Raw genomic sequence first — 18,877 nt, 5'->3', positions numbered from 1 at the left:
GTAGTGAAGAGTGCAGTGAGCGTCACACTGGAGAAAGAGAATGAACCAACACTGTCACAAGAGCAGCTCAGGACCCCAGTCTGCTGTTCATCTCCATCTTAAAGACACTAACCACTCCTTTGAAAAAAGTGAGGTACAGTTCTTAGCCCATCTATAACTCCATCCTCAGATCCAAAGCAAACAAAGGAAACAAAGAGAACAAAAGAGGCATGAAACACCCATTAACCCTATAGCGTCGGATGCTATCGTCGCCGATAGAGCGGGTTGTGGACTTTCCAGCAGCGTAACTCCGCGCCCAGTCGTGCTCTCATGTAAATTCAAACGGCGTCTCAAAGTGGAGACATGGGGCTATATAAATATTTTGCCGACATTACGGTAATCTGCCTCTGTTGTCCCTCGAAGGCGACGAATGAGATCGCGGGGCTGCGGGGATTTTCCTGGTCATTTATTTGATGCGTAAAAGAAAAAATACAGATGGATGTGTAAAATAGAAGTAGTTGTGTGAAAAAATGCAGTAAATTCTGATATTTCCTAAAAAAAAAAATAATAAAAGTCTCGGTGAACTATACTGGTCCATAGTTGCTCAGAGGTGTATGAATGTGTTAAGTATGTCTCAGGCACAGTGCACAGTTGAGTAACTCAATAGACCAGAACAAACAGAAACTGTAAATAAAAGCTGTTTCCAGTTTTAAGTGTAATTAACTCCTCCCTTCAGACAGATATAAGGCAGTGTCCAGCAGGAATCTGACCAGAACTGAAGAAGAGACTTGGACGAGCAGACAAACATCTTCACTCTAAAACCTTTTGTCCAGTGACAGATTTTAATTTTCTTTTACTGTGGATCAGACCTGGACGACTGAGACACTGTTATTACTGTTTGTACATTCAGGAGTAAAAATACATCAGGCCAGTCTTTCCAGTTCAACACAAATCTGACAGATGGATCTATAAGTGTGAAAAACATGGACAGACCTTTGCCCTTTGTACATTTACACAAATGGTCCTAATTAAATAAAAGAAAATGAGCTGTTACTGTCTGCAATCTTTATTTAACATAAAAATAAAACAAAACATTATGTTGTTAGTTCCACATTAATATAAAACAAGTATTTGACACTTTGAGCTGCATTTTACAAAGAGATAACGATGAACTGAAAGAAAACAGGGAAGTCGACAGTCAAACCTTAAAAAGGCCACTGCCAAATTACATAAAAGTCAAACTGCACATAATTACAAAAATGAACTAATTGTTGAACTTAAAATAATCCAACATAACATAAATATATGTACATTAGGTCCATACAGGTTTATCATCCCATTACAAAAGGAGCTTTGACTAAACAAACAAAAATGAATCATCATGTTTTTAAAAGATCTCAACATTTGTCACGTTCAGTCTGGTGAAGGCAGAGACTGGAAAAACATCACTGAAAAACACTTGCAGATTGAAATGTTACATAATATGGCATTAAACAAGATAATGTACAGGTCAGATCTGTGGAGAGGCGACCCCAATGACACAAAGAATAATTTTTTTTTCAAGGTAGATAAACATGGACCTGAATAATCCAACATAGACACATTTGATATCAGAACAATCCAAACAAAGTAATAACATCTCCACGGAAACAAGTGAGAGACAGAACTCAACCAGAAAAGTTACACAGTGTAGCTTTAAGGCTGTGGTCCATTTGTATCATATGAAGTTTTGTACTGTGTGTTTTAGTTGTTGTCCAGAAAAACTCTTTCATCTCAGCTCAGGTCGTTTGGACAGACCTGGAGAAAAAGTGAATTATTTGAATTAATTATTATTTATATATTTTAAACCTTTAAAATGTCTTAAGTTCTTGCATTAAAATGTAAAATCAGTAAAGTTAAATGCACCTGAGCGGTAAATTGCTGTAGTCCCCAAGCTGTTCATCTTAAAGTAAAACAAACATTACATTTACATACATTTAAATCTAAAAATAAAGACAGAAATAAAGTCATTTACCATCCCTGTTTCTTTTGTCTTTGATAGTTTCATACACACAAACGTCGCCTAAAATGCAGGAAACATTCAACGATTAGACTTTAGTTTAAAATATCTTAAAATGTGGTGTAATATTTTCATCTGACCATGGAGAAGAGATGAGTACAGTTGCTGCTGGTCGTCTTGTCCCGCCCCTGTTTCATTCTCACTATTGTTAACAAAATAAATAAATAAAAAAGAAACTCTACACTTGAATTATGATGTACGAAGGACAAGACTGACCTGGACGAGCTTTGGCCTGAAAAACAAATACAAAATTATGATTCTGATAAAAACACAGACTTTACAACTCAGACTACATCAAGTCAGATAAAAGTGTTTAAATTAACTCAAAAACACATTTGACATTTACTTAATATACATTTCTGAAATGTTCAGCTGTTTTTGGTCTTTTAACTGCTGGTTGTCTTGTTGCTGCCCTCAAAACAACATAGTCTTTGTGGACAAAAGGAGCATTCTGAGAGAAGCCCGGGCTCATACACAGGGATGTCATCCATCCGACTTCAGCTGGTGCTTCACTTTTAATTCAGAACCTGACCCACAGTCTCCATAACCAAGTGTTCAGACTCAGAGCAGAGAGAGACTGTGTGTGCGCCTCGTTCTACAAACAACAATAAGTCACGTTGTCGTAACCGGTGTGTGTAGTGGACCAAGGGATGCAGACTCGGGGCAGATTTACGGTGTTTATTGACAAAAAGGTGCAGAAGTGGAACAAAGTACGAACAGCGGGTGATCCGGAGGTGAGCAGGTGAGCAGGAACACGGGAACACAGGGACACAGGAACTGAGGACATGAAGGGACGACAGGAAGACAGGCAGACCAGACAGGCGTAGGGCAGAGCGGGCAGGAGACATCCAGGGCCGGAGCATGACAGGGACGACAGGAACACAGGGACGACAGGAACAAGTGAGGACGACAAACACAGCACAGACAGGGTGAGTGCAAACAGACGATCTCGCACCGAGTGTCTTCTCCCATCTCCTCTTATCCCTGGCAGGTGTGGTGATTAGCCAAATAGCCAGCAAGTGCGCGCGGGAGGAGCCGAGAGCTCCACCCAGCTCCAGGCACAGGCAGGTGAGGGAGGGGGAAGAGCACACAGGGAGAACAGGAAAGGCAGGATCATGACACACGTAAAAAGAACGCTATTCCAGGTGTCACAAAACTTTATAAAAATATATAAATGGATAATCATGTGAAATGTGGACTGCTAAACATTAGGTCCCTTCTGTCCAAATCTCTTTTCGTAAATGAGTTCCTTGGTGACCACAGCCTAGATCTTTTAGCTCTAACTGAAACGTGTCTCCTGAAACATGACCATGTTAGACTAAATGAGTCGACTCCACCTCGTTACTTGAGTTTTCAGAGCAGCAGGAGCACAGGCCGAGGTGGTGCTGTGGCCATTTCACTCTCCACTTTACTACTTAGTCCTAAAACTAACGGTCCATTTAGCTCATTTAAAGCCTTTTACTGTCAATCACTTGTCCAAACTGGAGAAACAAACAGTTGTTTTAGTCATAATAATCCACCGACCTCCTGGTCCCTGTTCAGAGTTTCTGACTGAGTTCTCTGACTTTATATCTAGTCTAGTGTTGTCTTGGGAAAGGACTGTAATAGTTGTAGATTTTAACGTACATGTTGACAATGGCAGTGATTGTCTTTGTAATGCCTTCAGTGCACCACTAGATGGCATCGATTTTACCCAGAATGTGAATAAACCGACCCACAAACACAAACTGGATCTTGTTCTAACTTGGTGTAGAGATCAGTGACCTAAATGTCCTCCCTCAAAGTCACATTTTATCAGAACATTTTATAATTATCTTTCAGTTTATCCTTAAAGATTATCCTGCTCCACAGAATAAAACGATAATGAAAAGAACAATATCTGAAAAATCTGTTTTAAAGTTCAGTGTATGGGGCAATAAACATTTTAAGTCTGATAAACAAGATAAAAACACTTTTTCTTATAGATTTACATTCATATTTTAGTTGATGCAGCCTTCAACAGTTGTCCAAAGGTAAGAGTTTCTTCACTTCTTTGTGATCTGCACTTTAGCCACTAGATGTGTTCATTTACTTGACCAGTAAAAATCAGAAAACTACAATAATCACATAACTCAATAATTAGGTCTGATTTTTGTTTGTGTTTAAAAAGAAAGAGAAATCTGATCATCAAAAACACCTGGAGACATGTGTCAGTGAATCTGTGGATTTTTAGAGTCACTGTTGTATTTGGACGACACAGTACAATGAATTTAAAATAACTATTTCAGTCTCTTGTATTTTCTTTCCTCTATAGTCGACCCTTTTTACATAATTGTCCTCTTTTGTCTTATACGGTCACACATTACCATTTGGAGAGGAGGTGTGGTCATTGCTGGTCACATGATCTTCAGCAGAGCTCTGATTGGTCCTGCACAAATCGTCAAGGATCAAATTAAACTGTCCAATGAATATTTAGCAAAAAACAAAGAACAACCAACCTCAGAAAGCACAAGTCTGTAAATAAAAATAAAACATCTGTGAATAAAAGTGAAACTAACCAATAATAAAATGTAAACAGTAGTGCACATAAACATTAATATAGTCTCAAATCTCACCTTTAGTCTTTAAAAAACGCCATAGAAGCAGCAGTAATGTGAGTAAAACCACTGCACACACAGGTCCAACCACCCACATCACAGCAAGAGCAGAGCGCTCGCCTTTGGGTGCACCTATGGGCATCAATTACATTTTACTTTCATATTTTTGTATCTTTGTATATTTTAAAGAATAGTTTCACTGACTTTTAACCGACATCCAACTCTCTGGAGATATGACAGTCTTTGGTGTTGGCCGTAGTTTCCGTTGTCCCTCACATTTATAAAAGCCTTGGTCAGACCTGGACACTGCAGTGATGTTGAGCTCTGGTTCAGTCCCATTTTGAATCATTTTTCCATTTTTATAAAATTGAACTGAAGTAAAAGTCCCTGTGTTCAGTTTACAGCTGAGAGACACAGACTGTCCCTCAGTCACTGCACTCACTGGGCTCATAAGGATGATGTCCCCTGTGAAGTTAAACATGTCAAATACATAAAATACTTTAAAACACAACTTAGACTTTATATCAAACTTACTGTGGACTGAGATGTTGACGGCATTGCTCATTTCTCCTGATCCAGACTCACACCAAAACACTGCACTGGTTTCCTCACGTAAACTAAACTCACATTTAGATTTACTCCACTTACACTGTTGTGATAATCTGTGATCAGAAAACCTCCTCCAGACTGTGCTGTCTGCTCCAGTGGAGTTGAACCCACAACTCAGAGTGATGACATCATCAGTGAAGTGCTGTGCTCTGTCAGGACTGACCGAGAGAGACACTGGAGACTCAGCATCTGAGGAGCACAAGACCCAGGCTTAAGGAACACAGGCTTTAGTGAGTCAGGCTTTAGTGAGTCAGGCTTTAGTGAGTCAGGCTTTAGTGAGTCAGGCTTTAGTGAGACTTTAGTGAGTCAGGCTTTAGTGAGTCAGGCTTTAGTGAGTCAGGCTTTAGTGAGTCGGGCTTTAGTGAGTCGGGCTTTAGCGAGTCGGGCTTTAGCGAGTCGGGCTTTAGCGAGTCAGGCTTTAGGGACTCGGGCTTTAGTGACTCGGGCTTTAGGGACTCGGGCTTTAGTGAGTCGGGCTTTAGTGAGTCGGGCTTTAGTGAGTCGGGCTTTAGTGAGTCGGGCTTTAGTGAGTCGGGCTTTAGTAAGTCAGACTTTAGTGAGTCGGGCTTTACTGAGTCGGGCTTTAGTGAGTCGGGCTTTAGTGAGTCGGACTTTAGTGAGTCAGGCTTTAGTGAGTCAGGCTTAAGTGAGTCAGACTTTAGTGAGTCAGACTTTAGTGAGTCAGGCTTTAGTGAGTCAGACTTTAGTGAGTCGGGCTTTAGCGAGTCAGACTTTAGCGAGTGAGGCTTTAGCGAGTCAGGCTTAAGTGAGTCAGGCTTAAGTGAGTCAGGCTTCAGTGAGTCAGTCTTTAGTGAGTCAGGCTTTAGTGAGTCAGACTTTATTGAGTCAGGCTTAAGGGAGTCAGGCTTCAGTGAGTCAGACTTTAGCGAGTGAGGCTTTAGCGAGTGAGGCTTAAGGGAGTCAGGCTTAAGTGAGTCAGGCTTAAGTGAGTCAGGCTTTAGTGAGTCAGGCTTTAGGGAGTCAGGCTTTAGCGAGTCAGACTTTAGCGAGTGAGGCTTTAGCGAGTCAGGCTTAAGTGAGTCAGGCTTCAGTGAGTCAGTCTTTAGTGAGTCAGACTAAAGTGAGTCAGGCTTTAGTGAGTCAGACTTTAGTGAGTCAGGCTTTAGTGAGTCAGGCTTTAGTGAGTCAGACTTTAGTGAGTCAGACTTTAGTGAGTCAAACTAAAGTGAGTCAGGCTTTAGTGAGTCAGGCTTTAGTGAGTCAGGCTTTAGCGAGTCAGGCTTTAGTGAGTCAGGCTTTAGTGAGTCAGACTTTAGTGAGTCAGGCTTTAGTGAGTCAGGCTTTAGTGAGTCAAACTAAAGTGAGTCAGGCTTTAGTGAGTCAGGCTTTAGCGAGTCAGGCTTTAGTGAGTCAGGCTTTAGTGAGTCAGACTTTAGTGAGTCAGGCTTTAGTGAGTCAGGCTTTAGTGAGTCAAACTAAAGTGAGTCAGGCTTTAGTGAGTCAGGCTTTAGTGAGTCAGGCTTTAGCGAGTCAGGCTTTAGCGAGTCAGGCTTTAGCGAGTCAGGCTTTAGTGAGTCGGGCTTTAGTGAGTCGGGCTTTAGTGAGTCGGGCTTTAGTAAGTCAGACTTTAGTGAGTCAGGCTTTCGTGAGTCGGGCTTTAGTGAGTCAGGGTCAGAGGTCAGTGACATGAACATGTGGGACGTACCTCCAGACCAGACAAAGGCGGGGTCACTGTGTTCAGAGGAGAAGGCGGGACTTCCTCTTTCTGTTCGACACACAAACGCTGCTGAGTGGTTGAGGACCTGGAGGATGAAGGAGTCCTGTTTAGAGCCGACACTGGCCCCCGGGAGCTGCTCATATGTGTAAGACTCTGACTCAGGAACAGCCCTGTACCAGTGAAAGCTCCATCCTGCAGAGGGCGCTGTCACAGCACAGCTCAGAGAGACAGAGGCCCCAGGACTGAGCCAGGACACAGACGCTGACAGGACAGGACGGGGGGCTCCTGAGGAGTGGATGTTATATTTAGATCATCACAGACGATGTCATTGTGTCATATTAAATATAAACTTACTGTCAGACACATTTAGTGTGAGGGGGCGGCTCCACTCAGTGACTGTGTGTGGCAGGACTCCTCTGCAGCTGTAGGGCCCTCTGTCCTTCACTGCTGCTCTTCTTATGGTCATTTCTCTTTGTTTGTGCTCCAGGCTCTGTCCAGATCTCCTCCATTCAAACGTCCACTCAGCGTCTGCTCCGTGAGCGTTACAGGTGAGAGAGAGCTGCTCTCCAGAGAACAGCTGAGACCAGGGGGGGTCCACAGAGACAGAGGGGCTGGGGACTGGACACACAGATCACCACATAAAAGAACATGTACAGCACATACACATGGAAGTATAAGACACGTGTTAGAGTCAAACTGACCAGTGGCTCTGAGTCTGAACTTCAGGCTGTGCTCAGTGAAGTAGGGAGGGCGCCCTCTGCTGGCTCTGCACTGGTACTCCCCTCCCTCTGACACTGAGACCTGTGCCTCAGATGAAGACTGTTTAAAGAGCTGCTCATTTCTGCTCCAGTCATATTTCCACCCAGAGGAAGGTGGAGAGACAGAGCAGAGCAGCTCCACACTGCCCCCTGTTGGCACTTCTGAGGCTCCACTCACTGTGACCTGAGGTTTGTCTGTAGAAACATAATTACATCAAAACATGAACTTCACACATTAAAGGCCCATATTATGTATATTTATATGTTCTAATGTTATTTCCTCATCACAAACAGAACTGGAGTTGTGTTTTGATTCATTGTCACATGTTTAACAAACAAACTCTGCACTTTTAGGCTGAGATCTTCTCTCAAAATGAATCGATTTTGTTCCACCTTATGATGTCATCATGTGGTAATACAGGAAGAGCTCCTCTGTGTTTTTAAACTCCATAAACCTTCACTGGAATAATATCAGCCCTGGAAGTGCCAATCCCAATTAAACAAAAGGTCAAATGTAGCTGTTAACTTGAAAACTACTGCTTCATTACATCATAAGGTGGAACAGAGAATTTTGAGCTTTGGAGATGTGACAGACTAATAAAGTGCTACTCAAACCTGTATGAATGAAACAAAACACATCTCCAGGTCTGTTTTTGAGAAGAGAATAGAAGTAGAACATGGATTAAAACTAAAAAAAAACCCACAGTTTGTACAGTGAAAGTGCACATACTGAGTACAGTGACAGTGGTGGTGCTGCTCCACACAGTGGTGAGGTGTGGGCCTCTCTGGGCTCTGCAGCTGTAGGCTCCTGTGTCAGACTCAGTCACTCTGGACACTCTGTATTCTCTGGTTGTTGGAGGTGGGTTCAGTCTGTTCCTGCTCCAGTGATAGGTCCACTCTGTGTCTGCTCCCTCCACCTCACAGATCAGACTCAGACTCTCTCCCACAAATACCTCCAACTGACCCGGACTCACAGTGGGGACTAGAAGATTCAGAGAAAAAACATATTAAACTTGTTCAGTTTGTGACAGAAAGATGATAATAAAACATGTAAACGTCAAACTGAAGGAGAGAGATGCATAAAGGTAATGTGTTCTTTATATTCTGTACTCACCAGTGTTCACAACAGTGACTTTGTTACTATATTTTGTGGTGATATAATTGTCCTTTCCTCTGCATGAGTACACTCCATGAGAGACACTGTTGTTGTTAATGAATGCATTTAATCTAGAGTCAGGATCTTCTCTTAACCAGTAGAGTGCTTCATTCCACTCCTCTACATCACAGCTCAGTGTCACACTGCCCCCTACTGGTATTTCTGTGTTTGACACAGTCAGTTCAACTCTGCGGGTACTTTCTGTGAACAAACAGGAATAAATACATAAAACGTCTGATGTGTGTTTTATTCAGGGAGGATCATGTGCTCAGCCTACCTGTCACTTTCAGTTCTTTCTCAGGGGATTGTGTTTCCTCATTGGCCCCACACGAATACAAACCCCCATCTGATTTTGACACTGACTTAATTTTCAGAGTGGAAGTTCTTGAACTTAGTAACAGCGCATGTCGTGAGTCCTCTTGTACGAGTTTCCCATTTTTGTAAAACTGCAGTTGTTTTTCTCCATGACCTCTGCACATCACAGTCACTTTTTCCCCCAGATACACAGACTGTTGAGTGACATCTAGAGTCGCCCTGTCACCTGTAACTGAACAAAAGAGAGGCCCAGCATGAACAGACACATGGAAAAAGATCAATATTTTATGATGGTACATAACTCTAGACACAGATGTACTGTACATTACATTTAAAACAAAAGCTTCAGTTGGTTATCTTTTATTAGCATATTGTTAGAACAAGAACAAGGTTATTTTTGGGACGATAAAACAACGATAGCTGGTTTGTTCTAATTAATAATTTGAACAACAGTTTGTCTAGACTCTAGATGAGATGTACACTAATGAAGTATTTAATCACAATGCATCTTCAAAGACTAAAAGGATTTAAAAAGATATATACACATTACAACATTCCCCATGGAATAGTTTTTATGAACCAACCAGCCCACTACATTTAAAGTTTAATTTGAAATCATCATAAGCATGAAATGAATCACTTCAAGAACTATAGAGCATAGTCACCAAGTCCACATTAAATAGAGTTTATTACCTGTTGTCTGTTTGCAGACGGCGACACAAAACACTGGAATAAAAACATATAAACATGTAGATTACTGTCTAGATGACATTAATGCACACATTAATCTACATTAATGTAGTGACCCAGGTCTAAACTCTGACCCAAAGTGTAGTACTCACAGATGGACCGCAGTGTCCAGAGCAGAGAGGCTCCCATCCTCAGAGTCTGAACAGGCTCAAACTAAACACACAACTAAACACACTTTTGATAAAGGCTCCGTTTATGCACTTCATGATGTTTAACTGGACTGTGTCAATGTGTTTCCTTCCTTTTCACACCACACACAAAATTAGAAAACACATAAAAAAGTTAACACCCAAACAAGGAAACACATAAACAAGGAAACAAGTACAAAGGGCGATATAATCTAACATGACTTTAGTTGTTTTCAGACGTTCAGCAGAGTGATCATCAATACATCAGATTAAATGTGCCCACATGTGTGAGACAAAACACAACATCTGGAACTCTACAAGAGTAAAAATCACAAAGGATTCGACGATTTAGAAATAAAATAAAAGTCACAAATATTTAGAATTATTATTGATGATCTACATGTATGTCTATGGTGGAATGTTCAGCAGTTACCATGGTGACACAATGCACAGATTAACAAACAGTTAAAACATTTTAAGATTGTGTAAAAACTCTTTAAATAACACATTCCAGCTGAGTCAGTTCTTAAAATAAAGCCTAAATTAAAGTGTAACAAAGCCTCAGACAGAGCAGTGCCTCCAGTTACATCAAACCACAGGGAATGTTGATGATCAGCTGCAAAGTATCATGAACCTTTGAGCAGTAAAATAATCACAATACCATGTCAGTATTTTTACATTTATTTATTAATTTTCTAAAAAATGAAAAAACCCAAACAAAACCCTGATCATCTGCAGTGTCAGCAAATACAACTTTAACAGTAACATTTGATATAACAGCTGCAGTTGAGTGTATAAAGTTTTGTTAATATTTGAGTGAGCAGTAGTTTGGCTGTAGCATTACTGTGATATTAAATGTCTGTGTGTGTGTGGACTGTGTGATCTCATACGTGTTCCCACGGCTGTGGTGAAGCAGTGAACTTTACTCAGAAAGATGTGGTTCAGTCTTCAGTGAATTTCCTCTTTGCCCCTCGGCCTTTACACGTCACATTAGTCCTGTATCAGCCCATTAAAGCCACTATGTAACTTTAAAGATGGTGTTCCATTGCCTTGAATCTTCCAAATGGCAGTAAACTTATCGATGTTGCATCAGTTCAAGTGGTTTTACTGCAGAAAACAAAAGAAAAAACAAAACAATAGAGTAACATGCATTCTTACAGTGAGAATGCTGCCTGTCTTCATGGAGATACATGTTTAATGTAATTCTGTGTGTGATATACAGAGAGTAGGTGGAGGACAAAGATGAAAATAACTGAAGATCTGGAAGACGCTGGAATAAAAATGAACTGGGCAAACACAAGATATATATTTAGAAAAGGTAATAAAGGTATTAAAATTTAGTTTATTTGTAAAAATATGCCTAGGATGACAAAAACAAGGCTAAAATCCAAACAAAGAGCTCTCTGGGGCCACTGACAGTGAGCAGACGACTCAAGGGAAGTGCTCAGGGGGGCTGCCTTATTCTCACCACAGTGGGCACAGAAAACGGCAAAGGAAATGTGCAAAACTAAACGTGTGAACGAGTAAATCAACATGCATAGATGGGGGAATCTAACCAATGTGCCCATTGACCAAAAGGAGGTGCACAAAAAAAAAAGAAAGAAAATGGTTATTGTACTGACCCAGTTGTGAAAGAAAAATTCAAATCTGTCAACTGGACAAAGAATTGTAGGAGTGAAGATGTTTGCGTCTCATCCAAGCCTCATCTTCTGTTCTGGTCTGATTAGTGGTGGACTCTGAAAATGTGTCTTAATACCACATATTTCCAGTTCAGAGGAAACTTCTACAGGCAAATCCACGGCTGTGCCATGGGCTCACCTGTCTCTGTTTTTATAGCTAACTTACACATGGAACAATTTGAACAATTTGAACTTTACTGCACATATTAATGCTGTGGATCCACACGTCAAGTTCACACGAGAAGAGGCCAAGAAGAACAAACTGTCCTTCTTAGATTGTGCAGTAACAACAGGAGAGGACCAGTGTCTCCAGGTAGAAGTTTTCAGGAAACACACACACACACACTGTTTGTTTCACACCATCTACAACACAGAGCTCAAGCCCACAGAGGGAAAAGTGAAGGAGGAACATGTGGAGAAAGCCTCTCTGCTTGTGGATGTCCAAAATGGGTCTTCAATAGATCTAAGAGAGACAAAAAACAGGACAACAGGGAATCTGAACCTAGAAGGAAAAGTGTAACTATTTATTACACAGCTGGTGTCTGAAAAGATTGAGAGAATTTTCAGACAGTACGACATTCTGTTCTATTTCAAACCTACAAACACTTTAAGACAAAAACTGATTCACCCAAAGGAAAAAACTCAGAGTCATAAACAAAGTAATGTGTTTACTCCATTCAGTGAAGAGTGAGCGTCACACTGGAGAAACTAAACACACTCCGTAAAAGAATGAACCAACACCGAGAGAGAGCAGCTCAGGACCACAGTCTGCTGTTCATCTGCATCTCCAAGACACTAATCACTCCTTTGAAGATAATCCCCAGACCCAAACAAAGGAAACAAAGAGAACAAAGAGGTATCCAGGATGCCAATAGGTGCGAAACAACCATTAAGAGTTGAATGAATATGCTAAATATGTCTAAGGCACAGAGGACACTTAGTGTAGCTCAATAGATCTGTCCTAGAAACAGAAACTGTAAACAAAAGCTGTTTATAGTTTAATGTCATTAGCTCCTCCTTCAGACAGATATAAGGCAGTGTCCAGCAGGAATCTGACCACAACTGAAGAAGAGACTTAATCCATAGTAAAAGACGAGCAGCCAAACGTCTTCACTCTAAAACCTTTTGTCCAGTGACAGATTTTAATTTTCTTTTACTGTGGATCAGACCTGGACGACTGAGACACTGTTATTACTGTTTGTACATTCAGGAGTAAAAATACATCAGGCCAGTCTTTCCAGTTCAACACAAATCTGACAGATGGATCTATAAGTGTGAAAAACATGGACAGACCTTTGCCCTTTGTACATTTACACAAATGGTCCTAATTAAATTAACAGAACCGGTGACAAAGGGCAGCCCTGGCGGAGTCCAACATGCACCGGGAACAGGTCTGACTTACTACCGGCAATGCGAACACAGCTCCTGCTCCGGTCATACAGGGACCAGACAGCCCTTAGCAAAGGGCCCTGGACCCCATACTCCCAGAGCACCCCCCAAAGGACACCACGAGGGACACGGTCGAATGCCTTCTCCAGATCCACAACACACATGTGGACTGGTTGGGCAAACTCCCATGAGCCTCGAGGACCCGATAGAGAGTATAGAGCTGGTCCAGTGTTCCAAGACCAGGACGAAAACCACACTGCTCCTCCTGAATCCGAGGTTCGACTATCGGTCGGATTCTCCTCTCCAGTACCCTGGAATAGACCTTACCAGGAAGGCTGAGGAGTGTGATTCCCCTGTAATTGGAACACACCCTCCGGTCCCCCTTCTTATACAGAGGGACCACCACCCCGGTTTGCCATTGACTTGAGGTACTCGGGACGGATCTCGTCCACCCCCGGAGCCTTGCCACAGAGGAGCTTGCCAACCACCTCAGTGACTTCAGCCAGGGTGATGGACGAGTCCGCCTCCGGGTCCCCAGTCTCTGCTTCCTCCTTGGAAGACATGACGGGGGGATTGAGGAGATCCTCAAAGTATTCCTTCCACCGCCCGACAACATCCCCAGTGGAGGTCAGCAGCTCTCCACCCGCATTGTAAACAGTGTTGGTGAAGCACTGTTTCCCCCTCCTGAGGCGTCTGACGGTTTGCCAGAATTTCTTTGAGGCCGTCCTCCTCCATGGCCTCCCCGAACTCCTCCCAACCCCGAGTTTTTGCCTCTGTGACTGCCCGAGCCGCGGCACGCTTGGCCCGCCGGTACTCATCAGCTGCCTCAGGAGTCCCACGAGCCAACAAGGCTTGATAGAACTCCTTCTTCAGCTTGACGGCATCCCTTACTTCCAGTGTCCACCACCGGGTGGAGAACATGGCCCACACGGAGTCCATGTCCCCAGCCTCCCCCAGGATCAGGGAGAAGATCTCCCGGAGGTGTGAGTTGAAGACCCCCCTGACAGAGGGCTCCGCCAGACGTTCCCAACAGACCCTTACAATACGCTTGGGTCTGCCAGGTCTGGTCTCTGCCGGAGGGGGTCTGGTTCGGGAACCACAGGATTTCATCTCTGCTGTTTGCGGATGATGGTGTCCTGATGCTTCATCGAGCCAGGACCTGCAGCACTGGGGCGGTTTGCAGCCGAGTGTGAAGCGGCTGGGATGAGAATCAGCTCCTCCAAATCCGAGGCCATGGTTCTCGACCGGAAAAAGGTGGTTTGCTCTCTCCGGGTGGAGAGTCTCTGCCCCAAGTGGAGGAGTTCAAGTATCTCGGGGTCTTGTTCACGAGTGAGGGAAGGATGGAGCGTGAGATTGACAGGCGGATCAGTGCAGCATCTGCAGTGATGCGGTCGCTGTATTGGTCCGTTGTGGTAAAGAAGGAGTTGAGCCGGAAGGCGAAGCTCTCGATTTACCGGTCAATCTACGTTCCTACCCTCACCTATGGTCATGAGCTCTGGGTAATGACCGAAAGGACAAGATCACGGATACAAGCGGCTGAAATGGGCTTCCTCCGCAGAGTGGCTGGGCGCACCCTTAGGGATAGGGTAAGGAGCTCAGTCACACGGGAGGAGCTCGGAGTAGAGCCGCTGCTCCTACACGTTGAGAGGAACCAGCTGAGGTGGCTCGGGCATCTGCTCAGGATGCCTCCTGGACGCCTCCCTAGGGAGGTGTTCTGGGCATGTCCCACCGGGAGGAGGCCCCGGGGAAGACCCAGGACACGCTGGAGGGACTATGTCTCTCTGGCCTGGGAACGCCTTGGGATCCCACCGGAGGAGCTGGAGGACGTGTCTGGGGTGAGGGAAGTCTGGGAGTATCTGCTTAGACTGCTGCCCCCGCGACCCGGCCCCAGATAAGAGGAAGAAAATGGATGGATGAATGTTCCTAATTAAATAAAAGTAAGAAAATGAGCTGTTACTGTCTGCAATCTTTATTTAACTTAAAAATAAAACAAAACATTATGTTGTTAGTTCCACATTAATATAAAACAAGTATTTGACACTTTGAGCTGCATTTTACAAAGAGATAACGATGAACTGAAAGAAAACAGGGAAGTCGACAGTCAAACCTTAAAAAGGCCACTGCCAAATTACATAAAAGTCATACTGCACATAATTCCAAAAATGAACTAATTGTTGAACTTAAAATAATCCAACATAACATAAATATATGTACATTAGGTCCATACAGGTTTATCATCCCATTACAAAAGGAGCTTTGACTAAACAAACAAAAATGAATCATCATGTTTTTAAAAGATCTCAACATTTGTCACGTTCAGTCTGGTGAAGGCAGAGACTGGAAAAACATCACTGAAAAACACTTGCAGATTGAAATGTTACATAATATGGCATTAAACAAGATAATGTACAGGTCAGATCTGTGGAGAGGCGACCCCAACGACACAAAGAATCATTTTTTTTCAAGGTAGATAAACATGGACCTGAATAATCCAACATAGACACATTTGATATCAGAACAATCCAAACAAAGTAATAACATCTCCACGGAAACAAGCGAGAGACAGAACTCAACCAGAAAAGTTACACAGTGTAGCTTTAAGGCTGTGGTCCATTTGTATCATATGAAGTTTTTTACTGTGTGTTTTAGTCGTTGTCCAGAAAAACTCTTTCATCTCAGCTCAGGTCGTTTGGACAGACCTGGAGAAAAAGTGAATTATTTGAATTAATTATTATTTATATATTTTAAACCTTTAAAATGTCTTAAGTTCTTGCATTAAAATGTAAAATCAGTAAAGTTAAATGCACCTGAGCGGTAAATTGCTGTAGTCCCTAAGCTGTTCATCTTAAAGTAAAACAAACATTACATTTACATACATTTAAATCTAAAAATAAAGACAGAAATAAAGTCATTTACCATCCCTGTTTCTTTTGTCTTTGATAGTTTCATACACACAAACGTCGCCTAAAATGCAGGAAACATTCAACGATTAGACTTTAGTTTAAAATATCTTAAAATGTGGTGTAATATTTTCATCTGACCATGGAGAAGAGATGAGTACAGTTGCTGCTGGTCGTCTTGTCCCGCCCCTGTTTCATTCTCACTATTGTTAAAATAAATAAATAAATAAAAAAGAAACTCTACACTTGAATTATGATGTACGAAGGACAAGACTGACCTGGACGAGCTTTGGCCTGAAAAACAAATACAAAATTATGATTCTGATAAAAACACAGACTTTACAACTCAGACTACATCAAGTCAGATAAAAGTGTTTAAATTAACTCAAAAACACATTTGACATTTACTTAATATCACATAGAACAAATGTGTCAGTGACATTTCAGCTTGTCTGTTTTCTGGTTTAAATAATTTCAGACCTTTTGACAGATTGTGTTTTTCTAATAACACTAAACAGTACAGATGTGGACCATGAAAATAAGTTTGTGAAATGACTTTTTACCTTTATTTTTTATGTGGTGCCACAGAAGCAGCAGCAGAATGAGTAAAACCACTGCACACACAGGTCCAAGCGCCCACACCACAGGAAATGTCTCATTTATAGACACAGGAACAGCTGTAATCAACCAGTTATAGTCAATGTATATGTTTGTATCTTATATTCTACAGAAGACATATTATACACTTGTGTGCCATAGATTCCCTTTAAAATCAGCTATTTGTCAACTTGAGATGAATGATTCACGTTTTCTATCTTCAAAGAATCTCTTCATTTGGAAAACAATTATAAATCACTCCTTCCTTTCTAATGAGGCATTTAGACGTTGGAGCTCCCTCTGCTGTTAACAATGGGAATTAATAATGAGACAGTCAACAAATGAATCCTTACGCTACATGAATGCTATGCTAACAGAGCCATGCATTCATTAAGAAGACAATTTGAGCACAGAATGAGTCTGGAAATGGTTTATGGAAATAAAAACTGTAGGACTCTGGACTTTTACCTCTGTTGTAACAATGACAAAATGTGAACTGAGTATTTTTCAGGGCTCAGAGACTATGATAGATTAATGGATTAATGAATTAAGTAAAATACAACTACACTGCTCCAGGTACAAATTTGAAAAGACAACAACAATTTAAAAGATCAAAAAAGTCAATTTGACAAAATATGTGTCTTTAAAGAATAGTTTCACTGACTTTTAACCGACATCCAACTCTCTGGAGATATGACAGTCTTTGGTGTTGGCCGTAGTTTCCGTTGTCCCTCACATTTATAAAAGCCTTGGTCAGACCTGGACACTGCAGTGATGTTGAGCTCTGGTTCAGTCCCATTTTGAATCATTTTTCCATTTTTATAAAATTGAACTGAAGTAAAAGTCCCTGTGTTCAGTTTACAGCTGAGAGACACAGACTGTCCCTCAGTCACTGCACTCACTGGGCTCATAAGGATGATGTCCCCTGTGAAGTTAAACATGTCAAATACATAAAATACTTTAAAACACAACTTATACTTTATATCAAACTTACTGTGGACTGAGATGTTGACGGCATTGCTCATTTCTCCTGATCCAGACTCACACCAAAACACTGCACTGGTTTCCTCACGTAAACTAAACTCACATTTAGATTTAGTCCAATTACACTGTTGTGATAATCTGTGATCAGAAAACCTCCTCCAGACTGTGCTGTCTGCTCCAGTGGAGTTGAACCCACAACTCAGAGTGATGACATCATCAGTGAAGTGCTGTGCTCTGTCAGGACTGACCGAGAGAGACACTGGAGACTCAGCATCTGAGGAGCACAAGACCCAGGCTTAAGGAACACAGGCTTTAGTGAGTCAGGCTTTAGTGAGTCGGGCTTTAGTGAGTCAGGCTTTAGTGAGTCAGGCTTTAGTGAGTCAGGCTTTAGTGAGTCAGGCTTTAGTGAGTCAGGCTTTAATGAGTCAGGCTTTAGTGAGTCAGACTTTAGTGAGTCAGACTTTAGTGAGTCAGGCTGTAGTGAGTCAGGCTTTAGTGAGACAGACACTAGTGAGTCAGGCTTTAGCGAGTCAGGCTTTAGTAAGTCAGGCTTTGAAGAGTCAGACTTTAGTGAGTCAGACTTTGGTGAGTCAGGCTTTAGTGAGTCGGGGTCAGAGGTCAGTGAGACGTACCTCCAGACCAGACAAAGGAGGGGTCACTCCACTCAGTGACTGCGTGAGGCTGGACTCCTCTGCACCTGTAGGCTCCTGTGTCAGACTCAGTCACTCTGGACACTCTGTATTCTCTGGTTGTTGGAGGTGGGTTCAGTCTGTTCCTGCTCCAGTGATAGGTCCACTCTGTGTCTGCTCCCTCCACCTCACAGATCAGACTCAGACTCTCTCCCACAAATACCTCCAACTGACCCGGACTCGCAGTGGGGACTAGAAGATTCAGAGAAAAAACATATTAAACTTGTTCAGTTTGTGACAGAAAGATGATAATAAAACATGTAAACGTCAAACTGAAGGAGAGAGATGCATAAAGGTAATGTGTTCTTTATATTCTGTACTCACCAGTGTTCACAACGGTGACTACATTACTTTGTTCTGTGATGATATAATTGTTCCACCCTCTACATGAGTACACTCCATGACAGACACTGTTGTTGTTAATATATGCATTTAATCTAGAGTCAGGATCTTCTCTTAACCAGTAGAGTGCTTCATTCCACTCCTCTACATCACAGCTCAGTGTCACACTGCCCCCTACTGGTATTTCTGTGTTTGACACAGTCAGTTCAACTCTGCGGGTACTTTCTGTGAACAAACAGGAATAAATACATAAAACGTCTGATGTGTGTTTTATTCAGGGAGGATCATG

The 18,877-nt window shown here is 42.2% G+C and overlaps 3 protein-coding genes and 1 long non-coding RNA gene across 4 annotated transcripts in view; all 4 read right to left on the bottom strand.

Moving 5' to 3' along the window:
- Positions 1-8,788, bottom strand: part of LOC117386552 (carcinoembryonic antigen-related cell adhesion molecule 5-like) — a 31,633-nt gene extending 22,845 nt beyond the window's left edge. The window contains exon 1 of the mRNA XM_055229138.1: positions 8,774-8,788. The gene's annotated coding sequence lies outside the window, so the exon portion shown is untranslated. The remainder of the gene's footprint in view (positions 1-8,773) is intronic.
- Positions 1,718-5,255, bottom strand: LOC117386128 (uncharacterized). The gene is made up of 10 exons (XM_033983438.2): positions 5,149-5,255; positions 4,819-5,079; positions 4,633-4,746; positions 4,516-4,531; positions 4,384-4,445; positions 2,255-2,270; positions 2,119-2,180; positions 1,994-2,041; positions 1,885-1,921; positions 1,718-1,776 (listed from the first exon to the last, which is right to left on the bottom strand). Exons 1-10 carry the CDS (start codon positions 5,177-5,179, stop codon positions 1,758-1,760), a joined length of 666 nt encoding a protein of 221 aa, XP_033839329.2. The 5' UTR covers positions 5,180-5,255; the 3' UTR covers positions 1,718-1,757.
- Positions 8,789-9,231: 443 nt separating the features above from the next.
- On the bottom strand, positions 9,232-10,155 carry LOC117386561 (uncharacterized). The gene is made up of 3 exons (XR_004542687.2): positions 9,973-10,155; positions 9,824-9,856; positions 9,232-9,362 (listed from the first exon to the last, which is right to left on the bottom strand). It is a non-coding gene; the product is annotated as an uncharacterized LOC117386561 (long non-coding RNA).
- A 5,095-nt stretch (positions 10,156-15,250) lies between these two features.
- LOC117386560 (uncharacterized) lies at positions 15,251-18,648 on the bottom strand. Its single transcript, XM_055228907.1, has 10 exons — positions 18,642-18,648; positions 18,190-18,438; positions 17,568-17,831; positions 17,238-17,498; positions 16,540-16,653; positions 16,255-16,270; positions 16,118-16,179; positions 15,993-16,040; positions 15,884-15,920; positions 15,251-15,775 (listed from the first exon to the last, which is right to left on the bottom strand). Exons 1-10 carry the CDS (start codon positions 18,646-18,648, stop codon positions 15,757-15,759), a joined length of 1,077 nt encoding a protein of 358 aa, XP_055084882.1. The 3' UTR covers positions 15,251-15,756.
- Between the last annotated feature and the right edge of the window lie 229 nt (positions 18,649-18,877).

This window comes from Periophthalmus magnuspinnatus, chromosome 18, assembly GCF_009829125.3.
Source record: "Periophthalmus magnuspinnatus isolate fPerMag1 chromosome 18, fPerMag1.2.pri, whole genome shotgun sequence".
Lineage (NCBI taxonomy): Eukaryota > Metazoa > Chordata > Actinopteri > Gobiiformes > Gobiidae > Periophthalmus > Periophthalmus magnuspinnatus.
Note: the sequence above shows the minus strand (reverse complement) of the source record. Positions and strands in the feature narration are given on the sequence as shown.